General features: G+C 45.0%; 1 protein-coding gene across 1 annotated transcript in view; it reads right to left on the bottom strand.

Annotated features, from left to right (window-relative positions):
- Positions 1-6: 6 nt before the first annotated feature.
- Positions 7-13,058, bottom strand: part of LOC119956407 (transcription intermediary factor 1-beta-like) — a 58,130-nt gene continuing 45,078 nt past the window's right edge. Inside the window, exons 2-4 of the mRNA XM_038783593.1 lie at positions 11,000-11,115; positions 868-1,015; positions 7-679 (exon numbers count right to left, since the gene is read on the bottom strand). Of these exons, the coding sequence (XP_038639521.1) occupies positions 663-679; positions 868-1,015; positions 11,000-11,115 (281 nt within the window). The 3' untranslated portion in view covers positions 7-662. The remainder of the gene's footprint in view (positions 680-867; positions 1,016-10,999; positions 11,116-13,058) is intronic.

Consider the following 13,058-nt stretch of genomic DNA (forward strand, 5'->3'; position numbering starts at 1 on the left):
GTGACGAAATGGTCCATAATGTCTGAGTTGCAGGTGGTGTAACCAATGCACTGACACTGTCCTTCCAGGCAGGAGAAGACTGAAAGTTGTGAGAGGCGCATTGGGCTAGCTGCTGCATGTTGAAAAGAAGGATCTTTACCTTAAAATTGGAGGCTGTGAAGCTTTTTAATTTGCTGAATAGAATTTAAAAATAAACGCCAATATTTGTTTTATTCTATCATGGGATGGTGTGTCATTGAGAAGGTCGGCATTTCTGGCACACCCAATTTCCCTTGAGGGGTGGCCTTCTCGGTCTCTGAAGTCCACCTTATGCGAGTACACCGAGAATAAAATTGAAAGTGAGTAACTCAAATGAACGTCTACTTTAAAGAGAGCTAAATTCTAACTTCTAAAGCTGTTTATTGCATTAAGGAAAAAACAAGATTCAGTCACCTGGTGGGTCAGGGGTCAGCACAACCTGCTGCGGTAATGCGTTATTCAGACACGTGCATCCCAGGTTCAATTTCTTACCTGGAATCGTTTCAGACACTAATGCCCTTGAGCCAAAGAGGACAGACTCACCCAAGGTTCTTACTCTATTTACTATAAAATGACCCTGCTGGAAAGTAGATGTCGCCAGGATTGAAACTGGTTGCGAAGATCCGCACAGACTGCCAAGGTTCTCAGTCCATGCTAACAACTGAAAAGATTGGAACTTGAATGAGTCCCACAGCAGCTACCTGGGGAACTGCAAAATGCTGCAAGGCAAAACCACCAAAGGGCAGAAAGACTTTGGATCTGTAACTCCAAAGGCTGACTTACTAGCCTCACACGTAGATATAAAAGTACACCTGCACAAATGCGCACACAAAGTTTTAAAGATTGTACCTGTGAGCCCTGGGTTTTTCTTGCTCATAGTGTGGTCCTTTGTGAACTTCACTCTCTGGTGAGCCTCTACGCAGGCATCGCACAGCCACTCAGCGCACTCGACACAGAAACTAGACGACACAGCGTTGTCTTCGCAGCTTGTACACACCTTGTTGGGGGAGGGCACAGAAAAACTCACTCAGCACACAAATCAAGTGTGACAACTTACTCTGCTGGCAAACGTCATTAGATCTCACTGCAGAATGTGTTTTCCGCATACCGATCTTTCCATTTTCAGAGTCGCTGTAGACATTAGAAGGCTCAGTATTTTAACAAATGCCCACACTATACATTACATACATGAGCTGGAATCACTGCGTAGATAGTAGCAATTGGAGATGGGCACGGTATACTGGCGTAGACAGCAACACCCACTTCCGATGAAGAATTTTTTTTTTTTTTTTTTTTAAATGGAATGAAATTTTGCTAATACACCAACAAAATACTGCAGATGATGGATACCTCCCTGTCTTGGCTTCTTGCATAGTTTGAATGAAGCTCAAATACAGCTGAAGGAACATTACCTCATCTTTTAATCACATGCATTCGTCATTTGGTTCAATACAGAGCTCAAAAATTTCTGACCGCAATCTCTGTCCATAATTCTGCCCTTCACACGCCCACCAGACACGACCTTCGCTTCTTTACTTGTCCCACTGCCATTCCTTTTCAGCCCGGCACCACCGATACTTTTCGTCATTTAACCTCTTTGGTTTTCAGAAAACCATAGAATCCTTACAGTGCATATCAAGTCTGCACCGACCCACTCTATCCATGTCCACTCTGTCCACCCACCCTATCCCCGTCATCCCATAATCTAACCTGCACACCCCTCGACACTTAGGGGCAATTTAGCATGGTCAATTCATCTAACCTGCACATCTTTGGACTATGGGAAGAAATCAATGCAGACACAGGGAGAACATGCAGACTCCGCAGAGACAATGACCCCAGGCTGGAATCGAACCTGGCTCCCTGAGTGAGGCAGCAGTGCTAACCACTGTGTCACCGTGTCTTTTACCGCATCTACCCTAGGGTATTTTACCCCAGGGTTTTTCAAACTCAGGGTCGTGACCTGCGGGTGGGTGTTGGGAGGGTCGCCAAGCGATCAGTCACGGCATTCCTGATCGAGGGAGAAGCGTCCGACGGCCGTGATCGGGTTTTATGAATGCTGGCCGCGACTGGTATAAGTACAAACGATGGCACCTTCCCGCCAGAAGCAGTGGCAGAGAGCACGTCACGTACACTGACGCCACGTGCCCAGTACATCCGGGATTTGGCCGCAAAATCATGAAGGAGAGATTCCTCCATTTGTACGTTCCAGCAAACAAGCAACAGGACAGCGTGAAGAACTGAAGATGGGCCATTTTGTAGTAAGGAAGAGAGGGCCAGAGTCACAAACAGACCAAGATCTCACAACTGAATCTGCTGGAGAGAGCTGCTCAGGAAGACCAGGGAAGAACAAAGCAGCGTTGATGTGAGCTGTATGTACAGCCCGAGGGCTTCTGGTGAACACCCAAAGAAAAACTGAAGTCAGGTACAAAGCAGTCTAAAAATAATTGATTGAGGTGTGACTTTCTTAATTGTGCCAATCAAAATCAGGATGTAAAGCCCGTGCTTGTTATATGCAGGGAGGTATTGGTAAATGAAAGTTTAAAACCCTCAAAACTTCAAAACATGAGTTTGAGGACAAACCTCTTGATGTTTTCAAAGGATGCAGGAAGAACGTAAATTATCTGCTGGCACCCTTAGCAGAAATGTAACATCGAATGGCAAAGTGAGATTGTGAGGATCAAGCTGCTTCACCTGTTGCATTAAAGGCGAGAAATAATGGTGGGTAATGAAGGTCGGTCCATGGGGCCACGAAGTTCAGCTGGCCTGGGTTGCAAAGGTCAACCGGCATTGATCGTGAAGATCGGCCAGCATGGGTCCCGAAAGTTAGCCAGTTGGTAAAAGTGGGTCCCGGGAAAACAAGTTTGAAGAACACCGTTCTACTCTATTACTGGCCTTCCTTTTTGTTCTTTTGCCAATCTCCCCAACCCCCTTTCCCTGTACTGATGAAGGGTCATCCAACTGAAATGTTAATCCCTCCGCTCTCCATGGAGGTCGCCAAATCTCCTGAACATTGGCACCATTTCCTGTTCTTATTTCACATTTGTAGCATCCACACTAATTTGCTTTGGTGTTACCAGTAAGCAGGGGCAACCCTGGGTTGATTGTCTCTTGCCTTGCCCAGGGAGATTTCAACCACTTGTCATGCCAGCGCTGTTCAGATTAATTGAAATGACCAGGTGAAGTTAGTTCTACCTTATGATAATCTTTACTATTGTCAGAAGTTGGCTTACATTAACACTGCAATGAAGTTACTGTGAAAAGCACCTAGTTGCCACATTCCGGCGCCTGTTTGGGTGCACTGAGGGAGAATTCAGAATGTCCAATTCACCTAACAAGCACATCTTTCGGGAGGAAACCGGAGCGCCCGGAGGAAACCCACGCAGACACAGGGAGAACGTGAAGACTCCGCACAGGCAGTAACCCAAGCTGGAAATCGAACCAGGGACCTATGCGCATGATGCAGTTTGAACCATTCTGAATGATTGATAGCAAGCTCCTCCCGGTCAGTAAGGTCAATGCTACTGCAAATTGCTTTCTCTGTTCTGCCCTGGAACGCTGGTCAGCTGAGAGAATATTATCTGATGGGGTCGGCGGTTTTCTGCCACCCCCAGCGTCCAGTCCATCGAAGTTGCATTTGTTTCGGGATTTTGCCCAAATGCTTGTGGAGCTGGCTTCGGGAAGGACGCTAACGTTTATTCAACAGCTCCCTCACTGAATCGGGGGGGGGTTTTACTGGGTTATAGGAATAGGGCTTAAGTAGGGTGCTCTAGGGCCGGTGCAGACTCGATGGGCCAAATGGCCAACTTCTGCACTGTAAATTCTATGATTCCACGAATCTGGAAGATGCACTGCTGGTGGAATATCTCAAGTGCTCTGATGGTCACTGATATACAGTTCAGATCACCGTAGCACAGGAGTGCATTGACAACAACTGCTCCGTACAGTAGGATTTTTGTCGTCAGTCATTGCCGTAGTTTGTAGAAGGTTGGACACTTGCAGCTAAAATGGATCTCGTCAATGGTGGTCTTTTGGTTGAGGAGCTATGGAAGCGTTCAACATACTTCAGAGTCTCTGTTTCAACAAATACGGAAGGAGAATATCTGGGTCGGTATACGAGTTTGGTTTTGGCAACATTCAAAGGCAGGTTGGGTTTCTTGTACGAAGAATTGAAGAGATCAAGAGTGATTTGTAAATTTGGTGCAGAGTAGGCAAGGTACTGCAGTCATCTGCAAACTGTAGCTTATTTATAACTAGGGAAGAGGCAATCACGGTTAGTTTCACATCTCGATAGAATTCAATACGGACACAAGAGGGCAGTCACTACTGAAGTGTAGTCACTGTTATAATGTCGAAAACATTGCAGTCAATTTGTGCACACCAACCTCCTATAAACAGCAATATGATAACGACGAGAGGGACCAGCAACGTCAGCGATGCTGATTTGGGGAGAAATACTGGCTGGGGAATAATTACCCCATTTTCCGTCGAAATAGTGTCATGCCAGATTTATGGAGAAACTAATTTTACTGAAGCTTTGTGCATCATACATTCGAAATGACCTGGAGAGCAAGCAAGGATGGCTCTGCACTCTCTCTTCCTCAATCTTCCCACCATTTTTAGTGCCCCAACTTAAAGACTCACCTAAACATGTTTGCTCTGGGATTTACCAAGGAAGAGCCTTGGGTTTCTATAGCGTCTTTCACAACTCCAAGTAATTCCCAAAACATTCTAGTCATGAATTCTAAAGGCGCGGTCACTGTCACAATGCAGAAGCCAAACTCAGTACAGCACAGCCCCACATGCAGGAAAGATAACGACTAGATCATTTGCTTTGGCTTTGTTGGTTGAGGAATCGGTCAGGATATCAGAGCAAAGTCCCGTCTGTCTTCAAAATAGTCCCATGGGATCCTTTACATGGGTCTCAGTTTAATGTCTCATTGGAGAGAAGGTATGAGGTAGCACTTTTTATTCATGGTATGCAGGCGTCAATGCCCATCTCCAAGTTAGAATGAAACAATCTCAGGGCAGCTGGATCTCGAACAACGAACTCTCATTAAATTTCCAGGTTGTAAGGAGGAGAGGTAATTGTCTAGCGTTTTCAAATTGCAGGAAGTGACCCACCATGTCAGAAGGGTTGCGGAGCAACAGTTTTCATACTTTATTTTCCAATTAAGGGGCAATTTAGTGTGGCCAGTCCACCTATCCTGCACATCTTTGGGTTGTGGGGGCCGAGACCCACGCAGACACGGGGAGAATATGCAAACTCCACACGGACAGGGGCCGGGGTTGAACCCAGGTCCTCGGCGCCGTGAGGCAGCAGTGCTAAACACTGCGTCACTGTACCGCCCACAGCGGTTTTCATAAATAACATGTGTGGGGACCTTTTAAAATGCCAACAAATTTTAAAAGACAATGGCAGTTATCCAAATGGTGTCATCATGGGGGAAACATTCTTAGTGTACAGTGATTTCAGAACATCAAAATAACTGGTCAGCAAGTGAGAAAATACGGAACGTTACCGCTAGCACCAGGTCGCCTGGTAACTTCTTGTAGCTCATAAAATAATAGAATTTACAGTGCAAAAGGAGGCCATTTGGCCCATCGAGTCTACACTGGCCCTCGGAAACAGCACCTCACTTAAGCCCACACCTCCACCCCCATCCCTGCAACCCAGTAACCCCTCCTAACCTTTTTGGTCACTAAGGGTAATTTATCATGGCCAATCCACCTAACTTGCACATCTGTGGGAGGAAACCGGAGCACCCGGAGGAATCCCACGCAGACACGGGAAAACGTGCAGACTCCGCACAGACAGTGACCCCAAGCCGAGAATCAAACCTGGGACCCTGGAGCTGTGAAGCAACTGTGCTAACCAATGTGCTACCGTGCTGCCCATTGCCGTACTGGTTGCTAGGTTTTTGACGCCAGCCGCTCCCGAGCACTGCTTGCGCTGTTGTCGCCCCTGCAGTGAAACAAGGGTCTTGCCGTTTGTTTAATCACTGGTTGCCACAGAAAGTGATGCGATGATGCCAGAAACTTCACCCGAGACTTGACAAGAATTGTGTTTTGAACAATGAAAATTGTACGGTAACGGAGCATCTCCCAGTCAATAAGACAGGAACTCTCTTTCAAGTATAGGTGGTATACTACGGGGAAAGAAGTGGGCAATTCAGAAACCCTCTGGGCGGAATGTATAGTAAGTATACTCAAAGATGCAAAATAGTGAAGCTGTTGAGGAAATAATTAATACTGAGAAAAATTATCTTCAATGTCCATTCTATCTGATTAATCACAATCAGAACAGTTAGGTTATCAGTTGACTGTGGGGCAGTTTTAATGTCAGCATTCATCAACATTGATTAACTTCTTTCTAATAATGGACTTAGAAGTTGAATAAACGTGCATCAAATAACTAAATTGCATTTAAGCTAATTATTAATCAAGATTTTAATTTCACTATCTTCAGATTTCTGGCTGTTTTATTTACAAGAACCACATATATCTTCTTTGTTCTCCTCCCCTCAGTCTTATTCCTTTGCTTCTATTTTTCCTTGAGACTATGTCCCACGATGAATGGGGCTTCACAATTGTTGGCGGCCCTCCAGTATCTCTCATGAGTAACTATTCTTCATGTGTGACCCTGGACAGTGAACTTTTATAGATAGGAGGACACCACAGTCATGTCTGATCCTGTCCTCACTCAATGCTGACATAAGTTCAATGCACCAGGGGCTACAGGATAATGATTAATAACAGAGAAACTAGATGATTTTCTTTCCCTCCCTTGCCTGGGGCAAGAAAACTTTAGTGTCCCAAACACTGCCTTGACTCGGGATAGACTGGGTCAACGAACATGGTGTGGGTCCCGGGAAAAAGTCTGAAAAGCACTGGTCTAGCCCCGTGCTTTCTATTAGATCCTAGCCTGATCATACTTGTGGAAATGGGGTCAAATAATCTTGGCAGAGAAATGGTTCCTCTTTCCATATCACTGCATCTATTCTTCCTGAAGGACCCACCTTCTCAACCATGCCCCTTGCCCAAGGTGTGGTGATCCTCATGTTAAACCGCCACCAGTCAGCTCCCCCGCCTTCAAAGGGGAAAGCAGCCTATGGTCATCTGAGACCATGGCGACTTTTCCATACCTTATCTATTCTTCGTTCTTATTCACATCAGTGTTGCAAGAGCCATGTTGTCACACAGTTCTCACAACCAACAAAAAGGCAGCACCACATTTGTTACACGAAGACCTGGTTCTATGTTGTCATAACAATCGTTTGATTTGGACCATTTGCAGTGCAATGGTAACAGGCCAAGGACCAAATTCTGTCCTGCTCAGTGATGCAGTGTACCTCGTTTATGTTGTTGGCTCAATCCTCTCATACGGAAAAGAAACACAAAAGGTCACGGCAAGTTACATAGCTTGAGCCTGCAATTTGTCATGCAGAGGAACCACTTCTTTGCTTGTAGTCTCTGAGCAGACTTGCAGCAGGAATTGGGATAGTTCCCTAATCAATTTAGGATGTCTACACACAACCTAACCCAGTGAGTCTCAGGAGATCTAAAAAGCATTTGGAGCATTCAATCTGAATGCAGTCTCTCGTTTCATGCCAAGTTGCTTTGACTTCACCAGAGGATCGACAGGTCCACGCAGAGTAGCATGTTGCCATCAGAAAACAAGCAGCAAGTGTGTTAATGACGTGATCCATTCCAAAATAAATACAATCAGTGATCCATTCCAAAATAAATACAATCAGGAAACTCAAAACCAAAATGACGCGAATTCCAAGCCGCTCATAGCTTTGGTACTTAACAAGGTCTTTCTGGCTTGGCTGAAACTTCAGTTATCTGCCCGATATTTTGGGCCATTTGGCTAGCCCTTTGCCAACACCCAAGGAGCAATTAAGGAATTTCTGTGCATTCCACAACCAGCATGCATCTGGAGCTTCCAACAACAGGATGGGCCGCATAGCCTCCTGCACTGTACCAATTCGGTATTCTTGAGATATATCCTGAAAATATACACACCACAGAATCATGCAGCACAGGAGGAAGTCATGTAGCTTATCACGTACTATCAAATTATACCCTGTATACCTGCTCGGCCCAAGATCCAAGTTAATTAAAATAGAGGTTTCTTTAATATAATCTTCTGACCTCTCCATCAGTAGAATAGCTACATCCAAATACGTGAAACTGGGACGGCACAGTGGTTAGCACTGCTGCCTCACCACACCGAGGATCCGGCTTCGATCCCAGCCCTGTCCGTGTGGAGTTTGCACATTCTCCCCGTGTCAGGGTGGGTCTCGTTATCTCCCTTCCCTCGCCACAGATGCTGTCAGACCTACTGAAATGGTCCGGTATTTTTTGGTTTTGTTTCAGATGAACTTTCACTCTAAATTCTGCGGTACAAGGTACCCGTGAATTAACGTTCAAACTGTGGTCAAACACTATACTATGTAATGAATGACGACAGATGTGACTAAAACAGGTTCGGTGAATCTCTCAACGACCCAGCCAGACATTTGTCACATCGCAGGCCAAGCAATCTCACTGACATTTCGTCTTTCTCAGGAGGGTTTCCAAACTCCACATTTGAAGATGTCGCTTTGGAATTCTTTCCAAAATACCCTCCCACTCAGACGGCTTCAACCATGATCCACCTCGCAGGGTTTCGATCTCGCCTTCCAAGATTCCTTTGCTCTGGATCTCAGAATACACTCAATTACAAGCACAGTTCGGCCATGCCAAGCACAACACCACTGTTCCAAAGGGGTACCTTTGCCCCAATGGCTGAGGCATCCATCTTGGATTTTAGTCTTTTCTCAAACCCACTCTGCTTAGTGTGTGCTCCCTGCTTCCTTTGATTTAGAACATAGAATTTACAGTGCAGAAGGAGGCCATTCGGCCCATCGTATCTGCACCACCCCACTTAAGCCCACACTTCCACCCTATCCCCGTAACTCAGTAACCCCTCCTTACCTTCTTGGACACAAAGGGCAATTTATTATGGCCAATCCTCCTAACCTGCAGATCTTTGGACTGTGGGGGGAAACCCACGCAGACACGGGGAGAACGTGCAGACTCTGCACAGACAGTGACCCAAGTCGGGAATCAAACCCGAGACCCTGGAGCTGTGAGGCCATTGTGCTAACCACTGTGCTACCGTACCGCCCACAATTTGGAGCCTATTTCTCTGTTCCTTTCTTTTCTCAGGAGCTATTTCTGTCCCGTCTCTATCCCTTATCTGGGACCTCCATTTGGAACCTCTCCCTGTCCCCCCCCCCTTCCCATGCCCTGCTCCCTTGGACTCTCACTCCTAACTGCAGTCGGTTCCAGATCATCTTTTTTTAAAAAAATACTTTTTATTCAAATTTTCACAAAATATCAATAACAGAAAATACTAAGAACAGAAAGAACAAACCCCTCCCACCCCGTATGCAAAAAAGAAGAAATAAATTAACGCCCGACATTAGCAAAAAGCAAATATACACGTCCCTTCAGCTCAAAACAAAGAGTCGGGTCGCCCCCCCCAGGTTGCTGCTGCTGCCAGCCTTATTTCTACCGTTCTGCCAGGAAATCCAGGAATGGTTGCCACCTCCTGAAGAACCCCTGCACTGATCCCCTGTGGGGCAAATTTCACCGTTCCAGATCATCTGACCGGCTTCTCCGCACCATTCTACTTTCTTTCTTCTGCACAGAGCTGGTCTTCGCTTGAAGAACATAAAACAACTGAACTGCCAGTTCCTGGCTGGAGCATCTGCGAAAGTCCCACGGTTGGTTGGAAATCAGAGTCCCCGACTCCCGAACTTAACAAGGTAACACAAAAGTGAGACTGAGAAACGGTTACAGGTGGTCTTTGCTGCCTTGAAGAAAATGCCGGAGAGAAAGAAATCTTGAAAATTAAATGGATGGATGCAACTCCTGGATTGTTTTACAAAAAGACCTAAAGGAGGAGCCACAAATTTATGCTTTGTACTGAATACAAAGCTTTTATTTTATTTTTGATATTTTGATCATGCATTTTAACTATTTCTACTTAAGGGCAATCTGTTAACTGCATATGAATTGTATACAATGATGGGCTTAACTGGTGTTTCACTTGAGAACATATAAAACTTATTGAATCTTTGGTGTGGATAAGTTAGGAGATATATGCATGTAATGCTTCACTCTGTAAATAAATGACTGAGTAAAGATGGACTCAGTACCTTCATTACCAGCTGTCTAGGTAAAACGGATGCCAGGCAAAATAACCCAGTTTCCTTTTTCCCTTCTTTCAGGAACAGCAGCATATTTGCTGACCTCAAATTCACTGCGAGGCTCTAGAATCCATTGAGTTTTAGAAAATCGCAACCAGTGCATTCACTATCTCCCGCTACTGCCAGGGTAGAAGTGATACTGGCCAGATAATAGGGAAAGCTATTTTCTACACTGTCTGTGGGCTATTTCCAGGGAATTATCAGGGGATAAAGATGTAGGATTCGTAAAATACTTTTGTAATTTACCACTTAGTCTTCTACAAGATACAAATCTGGCTCACATTCAGTCTCTCACAAAATCGGCAGCACAGTGGTTAGCACTTTTGCTTCACAGGGCCAGGGTCCCAGGTTCGATTCCCGGCTTGGTTCACTGTCTGTGCGGAGTTTGCACATTCTTCTGTGGCTGCGTGGGTTTCCTCCGGATGCTCCAGTTTCCTTCCACATGTCCCGAGGTGATTTGGACATTCTGCATTCTCCCTCCGTGTACCCGAACAGGTGCCGGAATTTGGCGACTGGGGGATATTCACAGTAACTTCACTGCAGTGTTAATGTAAGCTTACTTGTGACAATGAAGATTATCATTAATTAAAAAAACGTCTGCTACCATCCTAATCCAACGTTACAAGCACAGGGCTGCAGGAGGAAGTACTGTGCATTACTACGTGGCAGAAACCGCTGGAAGCTGGCAATAAGAGGGAAACAATTGAAGTATACATTACCTGGCTAACTTTCCTGTTTGAGTTGCTGTCCAATTCGCCCATGTCCCTCAGAAAGTAGTTCTCTATGACGTCTTTAGTGTAACATTGCTGCCTGCACACTGGGCAGCATATCAGCCCTAGGGAGAAAGAGAGACACAGAATTCGGTAATTTTAAAAATAGGATCGTTCAATACAATTATGTTCTTTTTTAAAAAGCAAACGCTTTCCTGTTAATTTCTAGTCACCATCACAAGAACTGATGTTCAGTTGTGGAAGGCATTTCAAACAGCTGCATCATTGCAGGTAGATCCACAACAAAACCGTAGAAGTCAAAACTTCCAATGTGTTTCAGTGCAAGTCAGGTCAGTTTAAAGCTTCCCAGTACCAGCAAAAGAGGTGAGAGTCTCATAAAGTCAAACTTGGGTCGAAAATAAAAGTGGAAAGCCTGGAATGCTGCAGAGCGCACCCCAAAAAGGTGGTATTTTGGGATGATATTGACACAGGTTCAGACCCAGAAATGAACCCCAACACACAAGACTGTCTCCAAGAATAACACCCACTAAAAATAACTCTTCTAATTTTTTTTTTTTAATTTAGAGTACCCAATTCATTTTTTCCAATTAAGGGGCAATTTAGCGTGGTCAATCCACCTAGCCTGCACATCTTTTGGGTTGTGGGGGTGTAACCCATGCAAACACGGGGAGAATGTGCAAACTCCATACGGACAGTGACCCAGAGCCGAAAATAGCTCTTTAATTACAGCGATCAAGTCGTCTTTAATCTTTTACTCCTCTTTTAATCAATGTTTCTTAACTCAGTAATTGCATTTATTCCATTTTACTTTGTGCTAAGAAAAGCTGCAGGTTTATTCCTAGAGCTGTACACATCTGGTCACATCCCCCAAATTAGGCATCTTCACTCCTCTTCCCCCCCCCCCAACCACATCCTACACCGGTGTCTCGCACACGGAGCCAGTTGACAAATGTCAAACCGTACAAAGATTTCCACCGCTCTCAAGAGCCACTGCATGGTGATCCAAGGTACTCCCATTCATTGGGGAGCTTGTGCTTCCTCAAGGTTGGGAATACCTTTGGGATCACACGTAGAAATCTGCATCCAATTCGTCCTTGGCAGTGGCCATCGGTATACCAATGAAGTACTCCAGATTGCTTCATTTCTATACTGGCGCAATCTCCGTAACAACATCTCTACCAGAGAGTCCACTTGCCAATCAATCAGATTCTCTTCTCGTGCAGTACAAATTGTTGTTTTCCCCTTTTGCTGGTATCCTTGCCGAGGGTCCTGATGGAGAGCAGGACGGAAAGATTCGACGTGTCTTTTTTTTTTAAGCAATACTAATTTCTGTTGGAAAGGTATTGAGTTGGCTCATCGAGTCGAAACACAGTAATTACATCCTCCAGCCCAACGGCAGAGGAGCTGTTAGTTTTGTGTCCCTCAGCTCCTTAGCCAGAGCTGTTTCACTAGAAATGACTAAACTAAATGTGATCTGAATTACATCGGCATGCTCCGGTTAATTATCCGCTGCCCTCTAACACTGCCATACTAACTGACTGCCATACAGGGCTAAGTGACAGAAACAGGACAGGGGTCAGGAATATATGTAAATATATGACAGTGTTACACTAATCCACCAGCAGGCTAAAAGAAAACCCAGGCAATAAAATTCACTATACAATTGCAACATTTTTGATTTGGTTGTGCAAAAGACATGCAAATTAATTCGTCTATGACTAAATGATTGTTACCTCATTTTATAAATGAGATTAATTAGATTAATTGCCGTCTGTCTGTCTCTCTCTCTCTCTCCTCCCTCCCATATTTTAATACGGTGGAAGCCTGCCATGAACTGGATAATAATCATAATAATAATAATCACTTATTGTCACAAGTAGGCTTCAATGAAGTTACTGTGAAAAGCCCCTCGTCGCCTTTTCGGGGAGGCCAGTACGGGAATTGAACTCGCGCTGCTAACCTCGTTCTGTATTACAAGCCAGCGATTTAGCCCACTGTGCTCTGATTAAATTCTGCAGCTCACACTGAACTTGTTGGCTAATACCCA

The sequence above is a fragment of the Scyliorhinus canicula genome, chromosome 23, assembly GCF_902713615.1.
Source record: "Scyliorhinus canicula chromosome 23, sScyCan1.1, whole genome shotgun sequence".
Taxonomy (NCBI): domain Eukaryota; kingdom Metazoa; phylum Chordata; class Chondrichthyes; order Carcharhiniformes; family Scyliorhinidae; genus Scyliorhinus; species Scyliorhinus canicula.